The sequence below is a fragment of the Thunnus thynnus genome, chromosome 7, assembly GCF_963924715.1.
Source record: "Thunnus thynnus chromosome 7, fThuThy2.1, whole genome shotgun sequence".
NCBI lineage: Eukaryota > Metazoa > Chordata > Actinopteri > Scombriformes > Scombridae > Thunnus > Thunnus thynnus.
Window position 1 is genome coordinate 7,762,592 of NC_089523.1, and position 21,143 is coordinate 7,783,734.

The 21,143-nt window shown below is 40.4% G+C and overlaps 3 protein-coding genes across 3 annotated transcripts; 1 reads left to right on the forward strand and 2 right to left on the reverse strand.

The window, feature by feature from the left end:
* Window positions 1–476: 476 nt before the first annotated feature.
* Window positions 477–7,778, reverse strand: LOC137185743 (proteasome subunit alpha type-6-like). Its single transcript, XM_067594076.1, has 7 exons — window positions 7,432–7,778; window positions 5,036–5,130; window positions 4,410–4,491; window positions 3,876–4,031; window positions 3,397–3,575; window positions 1,572–1,666; window positions 477–1,074 (listed from the first exon to the last, which is right to left on the reverse strand). Exons 1-7 carry the CDS (start codon window positions 7,505–7,507, stop codon window positions 1,017–1,019), a joined length of 741 nt encoding a protein of 246 aa, XP_067450177.1. The 5' UTR covers window positions 7,508–7,778; the 3' UTR covers window positions 477–1,016.
* LOC137185742 (inositol-tetrakisphosphate 1-kinase-like) lies at window positions 7,767–13,630 on the forward strand. The gene is made up of 10 exons (XM_067594075.1): window positions 7,767–8,063; window positions 8,442–8,466; window positions 9,980–10,102; window positions 10,375–10,492; window positions 10,583–10,684; window positions 10,936–10,976; window positions 11,104–11,269; window positions 11,497–11,564; window positions 12,421–12,583; window positions 12,684–13,630. The coding sequence occupies exons 1-10, from the start codon at window positions 7,849–7,851 to the stop codon at window positions 12,833–12,835; spliced, it is 1,173 nt and encodes a 390-aa protein (XP_067450176.1). The 5' UTR covers window positions 7,767–7,848; the 3' UTR covers window positions 12,836–13,630.
* Window positions 13,119–20,483, reverse strand: LOC137185741 (glutamic acid-rich protein). The gene is made up of 6 exons (XM_067594074.1): window positions 20,330–20,483; window positions 18,176–18,216; window positions 18,001–18,070; window positions 17,378–17,443; window positions 16,162–17,189; window positions 13,119–14,966 (listed from the first exon to the last, which is right to left on the reverse strand). The coding sequence occupies exons 1-6, from the start codon at window positions 20,373–20,375 to the stop codon at window positions 14,898–14,900; spliced, it is 1,320 nt and encodes a 439-aa protein (XP_067450175.1). The 5' UTR covers window positions 20,376–20,483; the 3' UTR covers window positions 13,119–14,897.
* Window positions 20,484–21,143: the final 660 nt, after the last annotated feature.

Sequence of the window (21,143 nt, forward strand, 5' to 3'; positions counted from 1 at the left end):
CAGTTTGGATGGACCTGAGGAGCCAGTAATGAAGATTTGCTACATGACTTTCTGCATGATATAGATTGATGCATTATTAAAAAAAAACAAATTATAAATACTACTATTATTACTGCTAAAAAAGTGAACACATTGGCATTAGTGATACTGACTTCTCATGAAAATACTCTTCACTTAGTTGATGGCTCATGGATACATCTCCATATCAACAAAGATGTGATTTGTCGGAATAAGTTGTAGATTTTATTCAGGCCCTTCAAATCAGAAAACTGACCTACAAACAGCCAATAACGAGGACGTTGACCTCAGGTAATGTGATCACCTCACTGATGCCATCTGCTGTTCAACAAGGGGAATGTTGTTCAACCAGGACATTTGGCAAAATTTGGGAAATAAACACAATATCTATCCGTTTTAGTTACAAAAGTTGATACTCTTTACTCCTTGACTTAAAGCAAAACAGTCATTTTTAAAGGGGTTGACAATGAGTCCAATGGACAATTTTTATTGCAATTTTTGAAGTGTGGCAGTGACTACAAGAGTGGTGTTATAAACTTACAGTATTAAATAAGATATGTGACAAATATTCTGTACACATCCTAACAAATGCAGAGGCTGTCATGACAAATACCTGAAACACTTCATTTTAAACATTGAAGAATGTTTTGAAGAATTATGGAGGCAAGATGTCACAGCTTGTCTTGTCCACTCAAGTTGATCAATATGCCAAATCAGATATTTAAACCTAGTTACACAATGTCTGTCCATGTTACTATATTGAATAAAAAAGCCCACCAGAAATGTCTTGTAAAATACTATGATTCAAACCTACAGCAATCCTTTATAACAGAGTTTCTTCTTCAGGTGTGCATGATTAAGCTTCCTGCGTACACCAAGTGTAAGCTAGTGTACTTCTGGATTTCAGACTGTAGGTAGCAGTGTTTTTAAATTGGGCTAAATCAAGCACACCGAAAATGAAATACTACGATGAATCTTGGATGTTTGTTGGGGCACCTTTACTCCCGTTCTGCAATGGCAACCAGGTGGGTTTCTATCTCTGCCTCCGACAGTGTCCTAATGGAGGAAAAGGAGAGGAAATGAGAAGAGAAAATGAAAATGGGAATAAAAGTCAGAGGTAAAAAGGAAAAAAGCAAGGAGTGAACAGGGAGTCATGTAAGACAGATAGCATGACTACTGCATCAACCACATCAACTTTTTGATCTATTCTCGAAGGTTAGTTTAACAGATATTAAGATATATATTAGACATACAAGCATGAACATTGTGACAAAGCATTAGACTAACAATATGAGAGCAAAAAGTCAGACGACACTCAAGGTTACGCTTAAGAATGCAAAGCAAAACTACAATCAAAACCACATAAAGACATAACAAAGTAACATTTCTGTGTGTGTCAGGCAAAAAGATAATAAACCAGAACAGTAGTAGTCCCTTGTTGCATCTGGGCCATAACAGCCTTCATCAGTTTAAATTCCTCATACACCTTTTGACTGAGAAAAAGTGAGAAAAATACTCTCCTATGTTGAGTACAAAGGTCTGAGAAAAGTTACCTGAACTTAGGTTTTTCTTTGGTGACCACACCGACCTCCAGCTCACTGGCCTTGAAATCCATGGACAGCACAGAGGCCAGACAGGATATAGCCAACTGAAAGACACAGATGTGTAAGGTGAGTCTGCTGATTAGCTTAAATACATGGTAATAAATTCCTCTGCCAGACATGATTTTCAGGAAATGGTTGCAATGGGACGACACCCTGTGTACCAAAACAGAGTTTAAACAGAGTTTACGTCTACTTGACCTACGTGTCTGGACAAGAGCATCATCAACTACAGATATTTGTATAACATGCAGGATGTTGAAAGGAGTCTTGAACTCCTTCCTTTACCTGTACTTATTACACGGCTTTGTTGAATATTCAATTCTGATTGGTCAATTATGGCATTCTACGGCCTGTTATTTCTCATTAGCAAACCGCTGCTATGAATGGACGCAGTTCTGATAATAGATTCTGGAGGACCACATCCAATCATATCAATCTGCAGAAAGAAGTCCAGTAAATTGAACGTCAGCATCATTCGCGACACCCTGTGGCAAAAAAATGTTAGCTTTCCGTTACTCCATCTCTGCTACAGATATCCAGCTGTGTTTAGAGTCGTGTCTCAGAAGAACCATCTTTGTGGTTCTTCTGAGACACAAGAACCACAAAGACCAAGAAACAAGAACCACAAAGATGCCAAAGATCTATGTTAAGAAAATTACGGGGTGCATCTTCACTGAGCCTGACAATCCAAACTGCCCGTTGCCAATTTTAAAAAGTATTTATCCCTTTACCCTCCTTACACTAAAGCTGTCTACTTTCACCCACTAAAAAAAGTCCAACAGCTACTGAACAGACAAGCATTGTGGTACTCCCCTTTGAGCCCTTGGGGCACAATTTCCTCAAGCAAATGTTACCCCAAATCAGCTAGGCAGCCAGGCTTTCAAGGAGGTACACCAATCACAGCTTGAGGAGCACAGCTGTCCAACTCCTCTCAGGCTGGTCTTGAGAGTAGGGAGATAATGTCTGTGATTGGCCACAGATGTGAGAGCAGCCTGAGGAGCTATTGGACTCAAACCATTACGGAAAGTGAAAAGTGGAGCAGATCCTGTCCTCCAGTTCAGGCAACGGCAGCAGATCTGGTGAGCACCTCTCCTAGTGGCTTATCGCTACATATTAACTCAAGCAATAAGCGATAGTGATAATACTAATAGTTACCAGTTCTAACATTAGTAACAACTGTGTTTCCAGATGTGTCAACTGCAAAGCCCAAACAGGAAAGAAACATAGAGATCAATGAAGACAGAAACATCAACATCAATATTCCCAAAGAAGTCCCATTCACCTTGTCTCACTTCACCATCAATGAAAATGTTCAGTTTAACGTGAATTATAACACTAAGTAGGTTAATCTTAGGAAGGCTACAGAGTTTATGTTGCTATGTACGCAGTTCCAACCGGAGGATCTGATGTACTACTGCTTTAGCAGAAGTAATAAAATCATTTTTAAATCAATAAAATCATTTTTAAATCAATATTTTGTGTAAAATTATTCATTCCTTTAGTTAAGTTGCTGTGTAATAAGCAAGGTAATGTACAGGGAGTGCATCGAGAAGTAAACCACTTCAGTGTGTTTCAAGACCCCTCTGCTTTCCATCAGGGTCCTGCATCACTCTGTCCAGGTTTATTTTGCAATGGTATTTCTGTTACAGGAAGGCTTCCCAGCAGCCTTTACCAGGACTAGTCTACTCTTCCTTCCCTGGACTAAAAATTAATCAGTGCCACACTCAGCAGATCATCATGTTTATTCAGCTCGATTAATTAGATTTCACTCTACCTGCACCGTCCTGTCATGAGTCAGCTCAGGCTTTTTCTTCAGTTTCTTCTCCAGGTAGCTGTTGGCCTCTGTCTGTTTGGCGCCAACTGCTGTGGCTCTGAAGCCACAGTAGTAGCCTGCAGGGTCACATTTGTACAGGACGGGACCCTGCTGAGGGTCCATAGCCACCATGATCATACCTGGGATGAAACCAGAGGAGGAGGAAGAGGAGGATGAAGGATAATATAAGAGAAAATAAGGCATGAAAACGTTCTTTGAGTCATTATAAGGAAGATGTTTTTAATATTCTGTACACTCAGTGTATGTGAAGTCATTCTATAATAATTCTCTGAGAGCTTTTACACTTTATTTATGGAAAGGTAAATCAGAGGGAAAAAAAAGACAAAGCCAAGGAGACAATGTTCTGATTTAACAATAATAATTATTTTGCTAAATAGGATGAAATATTTATTGATGCATAAATAAAGACTCTCACTCACAGCAGCCAAGAGGCCTCATTTCAGCATTTTGCGTGTAGACCTGGGAGATATCAGCCAACCTACGACACAACATGTCTGCCATGATGTCGTAACCAAACTTATATTTCCATTCTCCTGCTTCCACTCGTGCCCGGTGAACCTGGGAACGACTGTCCGCTGCACAGGACAGAAAAGGAGGGGATGTATCTTTTTAATACCATTTAATCAATATTATCTTTGAAACAAGATAAAAGTGTAATTACAGTAACCACAAAATACTAGGAGAAGTTATTACTACTGTACATATTGCACTGTTGTCCAGACTGTCTAAAATGAAAATCTCATGAAGGAAAAGGAAAAGAAAAACTCTTTATGAAAAGTCTTTATGAAGTGAAAGAGCAAATGCAAAAGTGACAACATCCACTTTGCAAACGAAAGCAACAGGGTTTTTATTTCTTACAATATTACTGGTGTGAGTTTAAAAACTCATCACATTACAGTACTGTATTACAACTTCTTGGACAATGACTTGTTGTCTGTGTGCTGAATACTTACCATTGTGTCCAGTCATCACACAGCCGATGCGAGGGGTCAGTTTGAACATGTTGGTCACAGTGGAGGAATCCAGCAGCTTGTCCTGCAGTTGAGAAAGGTCCCAGTGTCACGTGCAACTTACAAAATTGTTTATATATAATATATTTCACTGTGCATGTGAAATATCAACACCATATTTAAAACAAATACATGACTGCGTAATGTGTTAGCGTATAGTTCAACTAAACTTTAACAGAGAGGTTTTATTTGGTAAAAAAGATTAATGATGTACAACAGATGCATGTGGAGGCAAAATGTTTCATTTCCCATAATGTGAATCTCATTAAAGATGAGGTTTCTAAATGAAAAGATTCTGCAAAATCTTGCTTGATCTTTGCTGTCCATTATCATTTTAAATCTTCAGGATAAAACTTCAGCACTTTCTGAATGCACTTAAAGCTTGTCAAAATTAAAGTAGCCTCTGGCTTGGAAATGTGAGAAGTGGCATCATTATTGCAGCGTCTTATTCATGCATTTGACTGTCAAGTCAGCAGAACACTATAGTCACGACTCTGAGGTGTTTTGCTTCAACTCACATCATCCCACTGAGAAAGTGTGTATGTTAGTGTGTGTGTTAAATGTCTTACAGGTATTTTCTTTTGTGTGATCACCACAACGCTGTCTGTTCCCCGGATTCCCACTGAAGTCAACCCGCTCTGGGAGATGGCTTTGAAAGCATACTCTGCATGACAGCACATGTGACAAGAGAAAAGAATAGAAAGTTTTTTTTTAATGAAACAGTGTCAATTCTTGTTCATCTGTGGAGAGCATCATATTGTATCCTTCACTTCATCAGTGTTATGATGAACTTTGAGGAGCAATTTATTGTAGGACTAATGTTACACTAAAATAATGTACATAAATAATACCAACAGAGAATGCAACATTGTTTAACCACTGAAATTACACTCCCCGGCCACTTTATTAGGTACACCTGTTCAACTGCTCTTTAATGCAAATATCTAATCAAACAATCATAAGGCAGCATCTCAATGCATTTAGGCATGTAGACATGGTCAAATTCAACCCAAGCATCAGAATGGGGAAGAAAGGTGATTTAAGTGACTTTGAATGTGGGATGGTTGTTAGTGCCAGACAGGCTGGTCTGAGTATTTCAGAAACTGCTGATCTGGGATTTTCATGCACAACCATCTCTGGGGTTTACAGAGAAAGGTCTGAAAAAGAGAAAATATCCAGTGAGCAGCAGTTCTATGGGCAAAAATGCCCTGTCAGGTCCATCCCTCCATGGTGGATCTTATGCCCCCCTACCTGTACCCACCAATCTATGCCATGTTGCACCCTCCATATGACAAAATTAATTTTCTAATAAAAAGAAAAAATATGTTTTTACATTTGTGCTTACATTTGAGATTATGTAGATGAAAGATGTTGTGGTGCATAATTTAATTGTGATTTAGCAGCCTACATAAAACACTGAATTATCGCTTTTATTATTTGTCAAAAGTGTCAAAAAAATAACACAGTAGTTCCTTGATGGATTACCAAACCCCTGACCAAACCCCTGACCAAACCCCAAACCAAGTGACGGCTTGTTGTAAAGAGTGAAAGGCATGCTAAGTCGCTACATACATCTGTAACAGAGATATTATTAAAAGTATTAAGTGAGTGCTTTTGCAATCGTAGGTGACCGATGCAATGCCTGAGGGTTGATATGAGGGGTTCTCTTGTCACATAGTGGTATTGGCATTACAGTGTTGTAAAAATATACGTTTCCAACCATGTTTAAAGTCCGGTCCCCCTGTGAAAACTGAATGCGCCCCGATTAATTTGTCCTGGTTACTTGGCTGTGCCTTGTTGATGGCAGAGATCACAGGACGATGGCCAGACTGGTTCAAGCTGACAGAAAGGCAACAGTAATTAAAATAACCACTCGTTACTACCGAGGTATGCAGAAGAGAATCTCTGAACACACAACACGTCTAATCTTGAAGCAGATGGGCTACAGCAGCAGAAGACTGGGTGCCACTTTGGTCAGCTAAGAACAGGAAACTGAGGCTAGAAGACTGGAAAAATGTTGCCTGGTCTGATGAGTCTTGATTTCTGCTGCTTCCAGCAGGATAACGCACCATGTCACAAAGCTCAAATCATCTCAAACTGGTTTCTGGAACATGACAATGAATTCACTGTACTCAAATGGCCTCAACAGTCACCAGATCTCAATCCAATAGAGCACATTTGGGATGCGGTTGAACAAGAGATTCTCATCATGGATGTACAGCCGACAAATCTGCAGCAACTGCATGATGCTATCATGTCAATATAGACCAAAATCTCTGAGGAATGTTTCCAACACCTTGTTGAATCTGTGCCATAAAGAATTAAGGCAGTTCTGAAGGCAAAAGGGGGTCCAACCCGGTGTTACACAGAATTTGGCGACCCATCAGATTCTGTGGCCTGCAGTGTTGGAAATATTCAGATCCTTTACTTAGGTAAAAGTATCAATACCACAATACAAAAATACTTCATTACAAGTAAAAATCCTGCATTTAAAACCATACTTAAGTAACATTAAAAGTATAGAAGTATAACCGGCTAAATTTACTTAAAGTACTGAATTAAAAGTACTGCATTGACTCATCAGTATTAGTGCAGGTCACAGAATCTGATGGGTCACCAAATACGGTGTAACACCAGCAGGTCACATAGAAATGTGTACCAAAGTGGCTGGTGAGTGTATATACTTTTTTAAACTTGACTTTAAAATTGTGCAGTGTATTAAACAGTATATTACTTAAAAAAAGAGACATGTGGTGTCCATCTTTGTTGCCAATTGCACCGCACCACCTGACAAGCTAACCATTTTAGCTAACATTAGCTACATAACAAGATGTTTTGTTGTACTGTTTGTATATATACAGTAATTGTGCATAATAGTAACTGTGCGTAGTTATGATGGCAATAGCCTTCTGCTGTGTAGTAATTGGCTATGTTCCAGCGCTAAATACAGGAGAAAACGTCTCACCGACTTGGTAGAGGCGGCCCTCCGGTGAAAAGATGGTGATGTGTCGGTCGAAACCTGCGTTGGACCCGCGCGACATGTTTTCTTCCTCGTGACCTCAGATGAACTTCACAGCACTTGATCTGTCTCTCTGTCTTCCTAAACAATCGATAACTACTAACTTTTGAGGGTCAGTTTATATGACACAGCATGCCCGTGCTGCTGCTGAACGGTTAGCAGGATAATGGAGTTACTTCCCTCAGAGAGTTTTACTTTCTCTTTCAGTTGAGTGAGGTGCGCTCCATGGCCAGCCTCATTCAATATCATTGGGTGACGGCAATAAGGAAGTTAAGTGACTTTACCAGTTAGACTGGCCCTCCTGTGGACGAAGGTGATCATGAATTTGGAGACAATACTTCTTAAAAGACAGACGTATTTTTCATGACTTGTAAGCAGCATTTAAGGGGGAGGGCTGAGTGGATAAGAGCGGGGCATCGCCTCAGACATCCTCCCTCTCTCTCTCCTTCTCTGGCTGTCTCTGTCTCTACTGGTGGACCCCAGACAGGCAGCCAAATGTCAGGCCGCCGGGTTGGCTTCTGTCTCAGCGATAAGAAGCGCAAGAGGATGAACCTGGACGCTTTTGCAGAGTTCTGTGCGTAAGTTGATACCGACTTCTGTTTTTTCTAATTCATTCACAGCTCATGATTATTGTAATAGCCTCTCTACTGAGGTGAATGGGTCCGCTTCATGTTCATTATTGTGGGATAGAGATTCTAGGGGTTCCCAACCAAAAGAATTAGGATGAGAAATGTATTGATTTCAGTGTATTCTAACTTGGCGTGCGTAACTATGTGTAATATGACACACTCACTATGATTTTGCATTACATATTGTGCATTTTAATTTAAAAAAAATGAAAATCCAGTATGACACTTCATTGTCACATGAAGAGCGTTGCTCACTGTCTGTCACCCCTGTATGACATCAGAAGACTGCTGTGCAATCGTCACCAATAATTTTTTTTTTCCCTGCAGGGGTCATGGAGTGGAAGTGGTTGAGGTGAGTGGTTTTTTGTTAGATACATTGAAATAATTATTTCTGAATTTCAGACCATATAGATTTACAAAGAATAAATTGTGAAATATAGGGTGTGTGGTGGAAAGGGAGGAAGAAGATTTGCAAGTTTCTTAAGATTGTAGCTGTTAAACCTGTTTCTATGTATGTGCGCCTTTGGGAATGTGCTTGTCTTTACATCTCTGTGTGAGTGCATAAAGATAGGTGGATGTCTGCTTCCACACACATACCATACCACACATAGCATGATGTGATTTTATTCTAGGGATTAAACAGTTAAAGTATGACAGTGTTGACAGTAGTTGGAAACAGCGTGCACCAACAGACACACACGTGTGTCATGTACAGATGTCCACGGCACAACTTTAGTAATACATGTCACGGCCACCTGCAGCCACCCACTACAATCTGCTTGCAGCAAAACTGTAAACAATGACAGCCTGATTGTAACTGCTCAAACATTTCACTGCACATGAATATCTGTACAGCAGCATGAGAAACAGGTTTACACAGAGCAGCAAGGATTTCACCTCACCCCACATTTTACTTGAGTTTATAAGAAGTAGGCAAAAAATAATACGAGCAAATAGCAAAGAAAATAGGCAGCAATACTGCATTTAACACAGTCTGATTCTGGGTTTTATAGAAACATGCTGCTATATACAGAATATTGGTGTCTAGCAGCACCTGACAATAACTCAGTTGAAGTAGAGAGTCTGTGGGGGAAGAAACAACCAAAACTTTACATATGTCGGCTACTGTGGCCTTTTTCTTGCCCCAAATAGCATCATGTAGGTGACACCTTTTTCTAAATGTTTTCTTGTGAACCAAATGTGAAAAACACTATCTTTTCAGGTAAAAATGCTGTATTTTTTGTCAAAATAATCTTATAAATAGGGTCTTAACATTTCCATAACTCTATGCAGAAATATTTTGATGACATAGAGTAGACCTAGCTCCTAGGAAGCTCGTTAAACACAGGGGTGTCTAGTTAACATTATTTATGCTGCAGTCCATTTATTGTATGTGTGCCGGTAACAGGGCTGGTTGTTGTACATAAATGGAGCATTAGTTTTATTAGTTACACCTGTGCTTTTATTGCTGTGACTGATCACAATGTCTATCACCAGAGGTCAATTAAACATTTGACTTACTGTTGAAAATCCTTCAAACAAAAGATTTTTACTCTAAACCAAAATTGAATTGGTGAGCAAAAAATCTAATTTATTGCCAAAACATTACTTACAGATTAGCAACTATTGTGCTACTGTATTTTGTAGGGATGCATCGGTATTGGCCCCGATACTGACCTTCTTAATTGGACTGTTTCTTTGTCAATGTCATTATAAAATTGAATGTTTCTGCTATTGATTATATAAACTTAGTCACAGAAGGCATATAAATGATTTGAATGAGTTTCAGGCAGTGAAAGATAATAAGAGATAAGGAGCAGTTGATCTACTACATAGGGGTGTACTGAGTGTTTTTCTTCTGTCAGATTGACCTTTCTCAGCCGCTGGTACCCCAGGGACCCTTCAATGTTATCATTCACAAGCTGTCTGATGTCATCGTTGAGGCTGAACATGACAGCCAATTACAGCAGCTCCTCGCCAACTTCCAGGTAAGGCTTTAACTGCATCCTTTCAACCGCATCTTTTGCAGCTGCTCAGGGAGTATTATATCATCTGGTGCTGCCGATGTGGTAAAATACAGTTGCAAACTTCTTTGAAATGTATGTGAATATATCAGTGTGTCGTAACATGAGGAAGGTTAATTATGTATGTGGTATGAGTAAGCCGTATATGTTTTCTTGTGATAAGCAATTCAGTGCTTCAAGCAGTCATACTGAAAGTGATAAGTGAAACTGAACATCCTCTTTCTGTTATATTACAGAGCTATGTGTCAGCTCATCCCACCACAGCTCTTCTGGATCCCCTACCTGCCATGACCCAGCTACTAGACCGCTTTGCCTCTTATCGGATCATGAGTAAACTGCACAATTCACTCCGAGGTCTCCGATACCCTAAAAATAGCATGAATACTGTATGTCTACTGCTTGATTGTGGATATCAACACCTGCTTATTCTACTATATTTGACAGACTGGCGTATTTGCAGTCCTCCCTACCTAGAGATCCACAGTGCCAGTGACCTGTCGTCCATTCAACAGGCCGTGATGACCCAGGGCCTGAGCTTCCCTCTCAGTCAGTTCATTGTCTGTCTTTAGCCTGTCAGTTACTTACTTATTTAATTCTTATATTTTAGATCATGTAAGTTGAGAATTTTCAAACATTTAACACTTTTTTGCTTCTTTATGTCTGTAAATGAAGCCTGAAATCTAATCTGCTGCATTTTAAAAGGTGTTAGTCAGATTACTTGGGAGTAGGGTGTGGTTAGTGGTGTCTCAGTTTGATAAAACCCACAAATACTTTCTGATCTTCTCTTTTGACCCCAGTTTGTAAAACCAGAGTGGCACATGGCTCACTTTCCCATGAGGTATGTGGATTTTGCTTTTCCTTGTTCATAAAGTGTCAGTTGTGCGGTTTGCTTTGTGTATTCGCTATTGTTTATTTGCTCTCCCTTCTTACAGTGTCCGTTCTTCTCTCTGTGTGCTTCTATATAGATGTCTCTGATCTTTAGTGTGGGGAGTCTGGCTGATATCCATCCTCCCTGTGTGCTGCAGAGCTTTGTCAACCACGGAGCTGTTCTGCACAAGGTGTTTGTGGTAGGAGACAGACACTTCTGTGTAGAAAGGCCCTCACTCAAGAACTTCCCCTCCGGTCCCTGTGGTTAGTCTGGCCCTCACCAACACCGCTTATCCTCTTTTTTTCCTTCCCTTACCCGCCATGTCCTTCCTTTTCCTTTCCTTCCCTACCTTGTTCTCTCCTTATTTCCCGTTTCTATCTTGGCCTTTTCTTGCTTTTGTTTTGCTCTGTCCTATCTTATGCCACCTTGTCTTTCTTTGTTCTATTTGTTCTCTGTATCCACTGCAGCTGTGGTTTTTGTCTACCTCCAGACAGGAAGACCATCTTCTTCAACAGCCATCAGGTCTCAAAACCAGAGTCCAGCTCTGATCTCACCGCTGTGAGTATTAGCAACGACATAACACGTGTAGTCAAATGTGCTGTGCCGTGCCATATTTTACATCTGGTGGCACTGTAAGTGTGAAAACTGACATAATTTTCTTTTTTTTAAACATGAGTTACTGCATGAGAGTGGCCACTCTTAGTAGAAACATCCTGTTAATGAAGGCTAAGAGCACCAGATGAGTATAGTGTCATCATCATGGTGTCAGTCAGAGAAAAGCCAATTCAATGGCTTGTATGTGGTCATAAAAGGAAAGATAGATAGATAGATAGATAGATAGATAGATACTCTATTAATTTTTTTTTTTTACATTTGAGAGCAGTAAAAACACCTTAAACACATTTCTTTTAGCCCGAAATTTTATGATCTTTCCTTAAGTTACCCAGAATATACAATCATTGAAATATTTCAACTTTTTCAAATTTTTCTGCAGCTGATATATATTTTTGTACAAAGTTCTGGGGGAAAAAAATCAAAAATGTTGCTGCATTCTTCACATTCATTGACATTTATTGAAATCATTGTTGCTATTTTACTTAATAAAGACTATATAATATATTGTAATTGTAAAAGTTTTTTCTCATCGACAAATAGTGTAAAACCTAAAGAATACAATTTCTGTGCTCTCTGAAAGCTTAATTAAGGACTAATCACCCTTTTTCTTAACGACTGATGAGGTATTTATGATCATGAAAAATAGATTTGTGGTTTTGTATAGAAATGAGGGGATACTGTGAAGGGTCAGAGTGTGAACAGTATGTCAGGGTTACACTTTTAGATACGGACCCAGCCGTGCAGCATCTTTGTGGGCTGAATTCCACCCTAAAAATGTTCTTTCCTCCTGTTCGCCAAGCTGGACGAGCAGATGCCGTGCCTGCCTCCTCCCAGCTCTGAGGCTGTTGCCGCCCTGGTCCGAGAGCTCCGAGCCCAGCTGGGCATGGCTCTGTTTGGAGTGGACGTCATCATCAACATACAAACACACACCCTCACCGTCATCGACATCAACATCTTCCCAGGTACTGCAGGTGCACACAATTGAAAACACACACACACACACACACACACACACACACACACACACAAAGTGATATTCTGATACACTTTTCTCTCTGTCAGGCTACGAGGGAGTGCCCCAGTTTTTCTCCTCTCTGCTCAGCCACATTGAGTCAGTGCTGGACAAACAGACCTCTGCTGGCCCCCGGGCTACTGGCTCTCTTGAGTCAACAGACACTACGGGTGGTCCATCTGCTGCAACAACTGGTCTGTAAGAAGTCGCCTCAGGAGCAAATCACAGATCGTGTGTGTTTCGTCAGCTTCACAGGACAAACAAAAGTCATTTGTTGAAGTTTTCCTGTTTGGTTGGGACCAAAATTTGCCTCAGCTGCTTTCAAGACTTTGCCTCAATTGTAGGAAGTTATTTATTTATAACTGTAAGAACATCTAAAATGACTCCATCTTAAACTGTATCCCCTGTAATAATTTTGTGTTGTTAAGGGATTCTGCTCTACAACGTCTGCGAGTCGAACAACAAAACATCCAACACATAAAAGGTTTAATACACCTTCCGTTTATTGATTGACAGGTAGCATAGAAGAAGATACAGCAGGCACAAAATACAGCACTCTGATTGGCCAGTAATATTACAAATGGTGTTTTTGTCATCTTTTTTTTTTCTCTTGACGTTTGAAACGTCCTCTATGCCCTTACGTACCCCCCCACCCCCCACCCTGTCCCACCCAGACATTTCCTACATCTTTCTTGCTGGTTTGTAAGATACATTTTGTGGAAACATTTTGCACTGCTATAGAAAAAGAAAACTACAGTACATTCATTTTTCATTTAAGTGAACAAACATCTCATCTTTGGAATAGACAGTAATGATCTCATCAGTCTTAACTGATTATGTGTGTTATTACGATGTGTTTACACAAGTTGACCGGCTACTTTCACCTGTGTTCAAATAAAATTGTAAATCTTGGCTGTGTAGAAAAAGAGATTATATTTGCTATATGAGTAATATATGATGCACTTTGATTACATATTAAAATACATGTATTAATTCATTACTTGGCTAATTATTGCATTTACATGTGCTGTAGTCTATATTGTGTTATTGCAGTAAATTGGCCTCCAGTGGTAACCCTGTTAATCCTGAACCATGTGCATGTCTACCCAGTGTCCTGTTGGGAGCGCTGTTGCTTCATATTTCCTATGACCTTGGCTTAAAGACGGTGATATCTGATATTTACACGGATGACATTAGAACAACAGCCATGACAAATGTGATGTAACACTACTGAGCAGTTATCAATGCTATTGTCAATGTTACCAAAAGACAACAAATGGCTTTAGTGTCCCCTCTTCCCTCGACTCCTCCTTGGCTTGATAAGATAAGAGTGCAAAGCTGGCTGAGAACCTGAAGTGACACTTTTAGACCTTGTAAGCTCTAAGTACATCACGTCCTGTCTCCACACACTGACCACGTGCAAGACAAATTTAACATCTGACATACGTATTGGTGTGAAGAATTTCAACAGTAACCAAAGACTTCCTCCGTGTTTTGCTCGTGTCACCCCGGTTCGTCACAAACAGTCTGGTTTTAACAGTGCATGAGCCAAATGAAAGACAATCCTTGTTACTACTAGAAATAATGACTACTACTGTGTAGAAATATCAGTAATACATATCGTTAACAGTCAGAACAGCAGGAACATCTTACACACAGTTATCAATTATTGCACAAAATATATATATTGAAATACAGATATTACCTATATGAGGGAAACTGTTTTTCCCACAAAGAACACACCATCGAGCATGACACCTCCAGAGGCAAGAAGCACTGATTGCTGTGTTCATGACTCAGATTTCAAAGATGAGGGTGTATGTGTGGTTGGCAATCTTCAGTCAAAAATAACATTTGAATAAAAGTGCTGAATGCTTTGCATCTATGGCGGTTTACGACTGAAGTGAAGTCACCTGTCTACCTTACAAACAACATTTACTGGTGCAGTGACAGGGACATGAGTGATGGACACAAAAGCTAGAAAATGCATCTATTTGCTCTTGTACACTAAAATGAGCATGGAGGAAAGTGTGACAACACATTTCAGGCGAACTAAACGCCAAAATGAAACGACAGTATGTACAGTTTCTACTAATGTCCATTTACATCTGAAGATCTCTGAGTGCTGACAGGATTCGAAGGCTGTTAATGGAAAACGTGAGCTGAGTGTGTGAACATGGATGCAACAAAGGGTTATGTCAGTCTGTGTGTGTGTGTGTGTGTGTGTGTGTGTGTGTGTGTGTGTGTGTGTGCATGTGTGTGTCTTATCCTCTGCGAAGCTCCCTAAGCTCTGCAGCGACTTTGCGCAATTCTGCTTCAATCTCCAGCAGCTCCTGTAGATGAAGAACATGAGAAAACATGGCTCAGAAATACAGAACACATGGTAATGCTTTAGATAACAGCACACAGATGAGGTATTAACAGCATCAAAAAGGGAAAAAGTAGAAGGGATGTGGAAATAAATTACACCAATTATTTTTAAACTACCTGCTACATATCAAATATTAACTGAAAGAAGGAAAACTATTAACTGTTATTATTCAGCTTTATCCAGACAATTTCAAATTCAGTTCAGAGCCACTGCTTATTCTGCTCACTGAATACGCAGAATAAGCAAAACCTACATTATCAATTTATCTATAAACGTGTAATCCAGTAATTTTGTTATCTTGGTCTATTCTGAACACACATCTATTGCATGTCTGTCAGTCCTGGAAGAGGGCTCCCTCTTTGTTCTTCCTGAGATTTCATCCATTTTTAACCTGTTAAAGGCTTTTTCAGGGGGGAAGCTTTTCCTTGTTTGAATTGAGGATCTAAGTATAGAGGATGTTGTATTGCTGTACAGATTGTAAAGCCTCCTGAGGCAAATTTGTGATTTTGGCTTTATAAATAAAACATGATTTGACTGTTTACATTATCTCTTTTCACAGTAATAATGAAATAGACACATTTTGTTTACTGTTCAATAGTATTTATTGTGGTGAAAGACTGTACTGTGTAAATATACCAGTCAGTAATGCTACATATTACAGCCTGCATATCAAATATTGACTTTGTATTTACCTTGTAAATGAGGTGAACAAGGGTCTGCTTTATTTTACAGCCCACATATTTTTAAACTGTAATAAATGTTCCGTGTTTCAGTAAGTAACGACCATCACCTCAGTTTAATTACTAATGCATGCTTTTCAAAAAAGACAGTAAAAACAAACAGAAAATTTATGTCCTCTGTTGAATTGATGAATCACTTTCACACTATTTTTTATAATGTAAATTGTCCAAAAAATGTTGATAAAGTTTGTTTGTGAGTTAAGGTATGTGTATCAGAGAACAGAAATGCTGGTCTGATGATTAAAAACTGATTTTTGAAACACTATTAATTTATTTCAAAGCTTTGACTCCTTTATTCCCTAAATTCTCATCTTCTTCCTGGTTTAGGCACCCAGTGAGTATTTTATTGGTAACATGTAGTCCTGCTGTATATATTAGTATAAAGTCTAAAGTCACGTATTATTTGCACCAACTTACCTCCCCTTCATCCTCTTCTGCGTCACCTTCATCATCATCTTCCTCCTCCTGCCCCTCCTCATCCTCTCTGACATACTCGTCTTCATCGTCCTCATCTTCCCCATCTTCCCCATCCTCCTCGTTTTCATCCTCCTCTTCCTCATCCTTGTACCTCTCCCGCTCGAACTGCCGTGTGGCCTCATCGCTGGCTTTCTCCATCACTCTCTTCTGCTGTGGCTCTTTCACCTCCACCGCCTCCTCCTTCGCCTTGACTTCGTTCTCCGCTTTCTCGTCAGACTCCTTTTCTCCATCGCCCTCCTTCTTCTCGCTCTTCTCCTCCTCCTTTGCCGGCCTTTGATCCATGCTATCCTCTTTCTTCTTGCCCTGCGCCTCCTGCTCCTCCTCCTCCTGCACCCGCTTCATCTTCCTGACCAGTTCGTCCAGCTCCTCCTGCTTCTCCTTCCTCTCCCTCTCCTGCTCTGGCTTGCTCTTGCTGTCCTGCCCCTCGAGCAGCTGCTTCAGCTCCTTCTCCACTTTCTCCTTCTCCACCATCAGCTCCACCTCATTCTTCCTCCTCTCTTCAATCCTCTGCTGCTCCACATCCTCTGCTTTTTCTCCTTTCTTTTCTTTGTCCTCCTTTGGCATCTTTTCCTTCGCCTCCTCCTTCTGTTCGCTTCCAGAGCCCTTCTGGATCTCCCTCTCCTTTACCGACTCATAGCGCTTCTTCTTCAACTCTTTCAGGAGTTCTTTGAGCTCCTCATCATTCCTCTCCTCCTTCCCTTTCTTGGTTATCTCCTCAGCCAGAAGCTCCTCAAGCTCCTTAGCTCTCTCCTCTTCTTCATCCCTCCCTCTGTCCTCGATCCGTGGCTCCTCCATCATCTTCTCCTTGGTGTCATCTTCCTCTGGTCTGTCTTCCTTTTTTTCCTCTGTCTTGTTGGTCACTTCTCTCTCCTCCTTCACCTCCTCATCCCCCTGCTCAAAGTCGCTCTCGTCATCGGCCAGATTGTACTCATATCTCTCCTCCTCGTCCTCTCTCTCGCTTTCTCTCTCTGCAGCAGTCAGATTTTAATGGTCAGTTTCGTGCTCATTGTGGCGTGACAGTGCATGAGCATACGTGAGTAATTAGGGATGAAGACATTACTTTTACATCATTTAAGTTCCAAGCAAAAGAAATGAAACACCAATTCAGTGTTTCAGCCTGATATATAAATGTGTGTGAATGTGAATTTCTGCGTACCATCATCAGCCAGCCTCTGCAGCTCCCTGAGCAGACCCTGGTGTCTTTGCACTTCATCGAGTTCCTCTGCGAACGAAAAATAATGACACAGCAACACTTTAGAACAACTGCGCAGCAGGAACACAGTGTAGAATAACAACAGCGTTATTGAAAAAGAAAAGGAAACTCTGCAAATCTTTGCACAACAACAGAAATGTGACAAAACACCCCTCACTGATTAAGAGTAAGTGTAAATTACAGCAAATAAAGCTGCATCCTGTGATGAATTTCAGTGATTCAGCATCTTCTATTCTCCTTCTGTTAAATTGAAAGCCAATCAATGAATTATTTGGTCTATAAAATACTGTATCAGAAAATCTTGGAAAATTGCTGTAACAATTTCCCAGAGAACAACTTGACATTTTCAAATGTCATGTTTTGTCCGACCAAAAGCCCAAACCCCCAAATTTTTAATTTACGATGATACAAAACAGAGAAAAGCAGCATATTAATGTTGAATTTTGGGCATTTTTGCTTAACAAATTACTTAAAAGATTCATCAAATATCAAAATTGTTAATTTTCTGTCTCAGACACTACGTGATATTATTTTAGCACTGATGAACAGATTATTAGAGGTGTCACCTGCCAGCTGAGGGCCACACTCATGTTGTGACCCGTCTCCATTCAGCGTCTCCTGAATAATACATTCAACCTTGGGACACAACACAAAAAAGCATACATACTGTAAATAATGGGCGAGATATTAAATTATATATATGCTGAGTGATAGAGGATGGAAAAAGGATTTGCTTCTGACCTTTGCATCATTAAGGGGTGAGGTTACTGGCCGGCATCCCACTGAGGCACAAAAGAAGGGGGGAGATGCAGAGAGAGTAAAGAGAGAGAGAGAAAGGGAGAATGGCAATTAAAATCAATATATTTAGCATTTCTACAGCAGTAACAACTGCACCAAACTACCTCACAGAGCACCGCAGATGAACTAGTTTATTTACTTAGTGGTTTGTCCTGCATGGGTGTGGGTAGAGCTGTTCCCTCATTAAGGTAAGCACAGTTACCTTGGTAAAGCGACACAGCAAAGAAGCTTATCCCTCTCTCTCCCTTGCCCTCTCCAGGATGCAGATATTCCCAAAGGCTTAAGCTCACAGGTAGTTTCCCACCAGGGCTAAATCAGTCACCAATCCCTGCCTGCCAGTAGATCATTAAAGGCACACTAAGCAGTACCTTCAGTGTCTCTTTCTCACGGAGATACATTGAATCTAACAAGGGCCGAAATGTCGATATAGATCACAATCCATGTTCAACCTGCAGCAACCTTTGTTTTGTATTGGTTGAGGCACAAGATAAGGTGCTGTTCAATTACTGCACTGTCATTTATTCATGAATCTAAATATCAATCCATAGACTTTGGGTCAACTGATAAAAGTTTTTCTGTTTTCTGTCAAATTGCCACCATCATAATGATACAAAACTGCAAAATACAAACTTACAATTACAATGTAATATCTGACATCAGTTAGAGTCTAAATTATTACAACCATCAATCATTTACTTGAAGCTATTTGACTAAATTTGATCGTATGTCTGATATAAACTGTACACACTGGTGTTGCTTTGGTTTACTTGGAAAACTGTATTTATATGGACTGAAACTGTACATATATTGCAGACACAGACTCAACACTGTCTCAGGTGCATATACTTCTCTCACTGACGTGACACATGCGGCAGCTGTTCATCTGAACTCTGAGGTCTGTGGCGGCTCACAGTCAGATCAGTACAGATAAAGATCAATAGGACTAATTGATACCATGGTCAGTGATGAGCCCACAAAGACACGTGAGAGAGCTGCCTACAGTTTGGCCCTGTAATGCTCAGCATGTCCATGTGATGAACTGGTGTGTGTGTGTTCTTCAAACTCTCTCTAGGCTGGGACACAGCAGGCCCATAATTAACACTGTGACTTGGCCCTGATTGTATTCTTGTCCTGCTGCTGCATGGTCAACCAAACTGCATGTTGGAAATGAAGAAATCAAAAAGCAAGCCAAGGGGCCAAACGATTCGACAGATTCCGCTCCAAAATTCACAATGATGAGTTAATAAAATGACTCTTCCTCTCGTTTAATTGACGTTGGACTGTAGTTGCATTTCAGAGGTATAGTAGTCCAAAACCCCTTATAGGATATAACATATTCCTTGCAGTTTATGTGGTGATGTGTATCTTCCTAAAACCAGCTAAAAAGCCTTAGTTTGATTATTGCTGGCCTATAACACACTGCGACAGACATTAAATAAAACTTAAACCAACAAACAGTATGTAGGTTAGCGCCTGTGTTACTGCATAACACTGTTATGCAGCAACACCGCTGCAATATTATTCTGTTTTCACCCGCATGTCTCCGTGGGAAGCAGACCTTCCTGTCATTCTCACCCTCTATAGGCAGTCTGCACTTATTTTAATTAACATGATGTTCACAGCAGCTGGCTGGCGCATGTCATAGTGCACATGTGCGCTGTTCCGCTCACCTGCGCCTTAATTCGCATTATGCGGTTCATGAGGACAGGTTGATAGTAAAAAATATGCGTCTGTGTAAAATATATCCAGAATCCTGTCTCAGCATCGTCCGTCCAGCAGACATAAACATAAAGGTGGGCGCATAACAAATTATGTAACAACGCTTTTGTTTAGCCTATTAGTCTAAACCCCTGAGGCTTTCATTAGGTTACCATACACACAGTCTATATTCAATATGACGCGTTGCATTTCGTCTGTTGTCACTATAAGGCTGTTTGAAGCCAGTAGGAATAATAACACAGCAGTGTGTGTGAAAGATGCGGCTTTGCCTGCGATGAGAGCTCCTCGCATTTTGTAGCATTTATTCTCACACTGAGCGCCCTGTAGCTAAACACACTGAATCTATCTGTCTGTTAAATGAATGTGATGGATTCTTACCTCCGACAGCAGCCCAGAGAAAAACTGCGGTTATCAAAATTCCCATAGGATCCGAAAAGTGAGGCTCCTGCAGGAGATAACCTTGAAATAACGGGCTGGATCCTCTTCACACACCCGCCGAGCGAGGTGGAGCCGAGCATGTGTGTGTGTATGTGTGTGTTTGTGTGTGTGTGTGTGTGTGTGTGTGTGTGGTCTGACTTAGCCTACATACGGGGACACATTTCAGACTAAAGACCAATTAATTGGGGACAGCTTGTCCAATTGGGGATAAAAGCCGTGTCCCTATTTGGGAAAAGGCAGATTTTGGGGTCAATGGTTAAGGTTAGGAAAGTAGTGGTTAGAGTTAGGGTACATCTCGAGGAAATGAATGTAATTCTTTATAATGTCCCCAAACGTGACCTAAGTAAACGTGTGTGTGTGTGTGTGTGTGTGTGTGTGTGTGAAGTGTCCCTGTAGTTTGTGTGTGAACAAAATGTGGATCCTCAACATTTAATCTGACACTGTTTATCTCAGGAAACATTATTAGTTCTTGGCAAAGCGACATCATCTGAAGAGCTTAAAGTGCCCAAATGGCTCCATGTTAAAATGAAGAACATTAAATTTCACTTTTAATTCCACTCTATTCAAATCCTGATGAAGTATCATCATCCGGCGAGGATACTATTATCAGCTTTCACTTTATTTGCACGGTCCATGCAGACATCCTCACCTCCTCCACTAGCTGCTGGTTAATTACATTTGCACATCAATTATTGATAATTTGTTACAGCTGCTAATGTAACACACACACGAACACGCCTGTATGTCACCTTTG

What these genes read in the sequence shown, in the direction of transcription:
- LOC137185742 (XM_067594075.1), top strand. Translation starts at nt 7,849, where the DNA reads ATGACTTGTAAGCAGCATTTAAGGGGGAGGGCTGAGTGGATAAGAGCG. An exon ending in CTTCCCCTCCGGTCCCTGTG is followed by an intron (nt 11,270 to 11,496) that starts GTTAGTCTGGCC and finishes GTCTACCTCCAG; the next exon opens with ACAGGAAGACCATCTTCTTC. An exon ending in CCAGCTCTGATCTCACCGCT is followed by an intron (nt 11,565 to 12,420) that starts GTGAGTATTAGC and finishes CTGTTCGCCAAG; the next exon opens with CTGGACGAGCAGATGCCGTG.
- LOC137185741 (XM_067594074.1), bottom strand. Translation starts at nt 20,375, where the DNA reads ATGGGAATTTTGATAACCGCAGTTTTTCTCTGGGCTGCTGTCGGAG. An exon ending in TCTCTGGGCTGCTGTCGGAG is followed by an intron (nt 18,217 to 20,329) that starts GTAAGAATCCAT and finishes TTTGTGCCTCAG; the next exon opens with TGGGATGCCGGCCAGTAACC. An exon ending in GTGTGGCCCTCAGCTGGCAG is followed by an intron (nt 17,444 to 18,000) that starts GTGACACCTCTA and finishes TTTCGTTCGCAG; the next exon opens with AGGAACTCGATGAAGTGCAA.
- LOC137185743 (XM_067594076.1), bottom strand. Translation starts at nt 7,507, where the DNA reads ATGTCGCGCGGGTCCAACGCAGGTTTCGACCGACACATCACCATCTTT. An exon ending in TGTGATGACTGGACACAATG is followed by an intron (nt 4,032 to 4,409) that starts GTAAGTATTCAG and finishes TGTCCTGTGCAG; the next exon opens with CGGACAGTCGTTCCCAGGTT. An exon ending in AAAGAAAAACCTAAGTTCAG is followed by an intron (nt 1,075 to 1,571) that starts GTAACTTTTCTC and finishes TTCCTCCATTAG; the next exon opens with GACACTGTCGGAGGCAGAGA.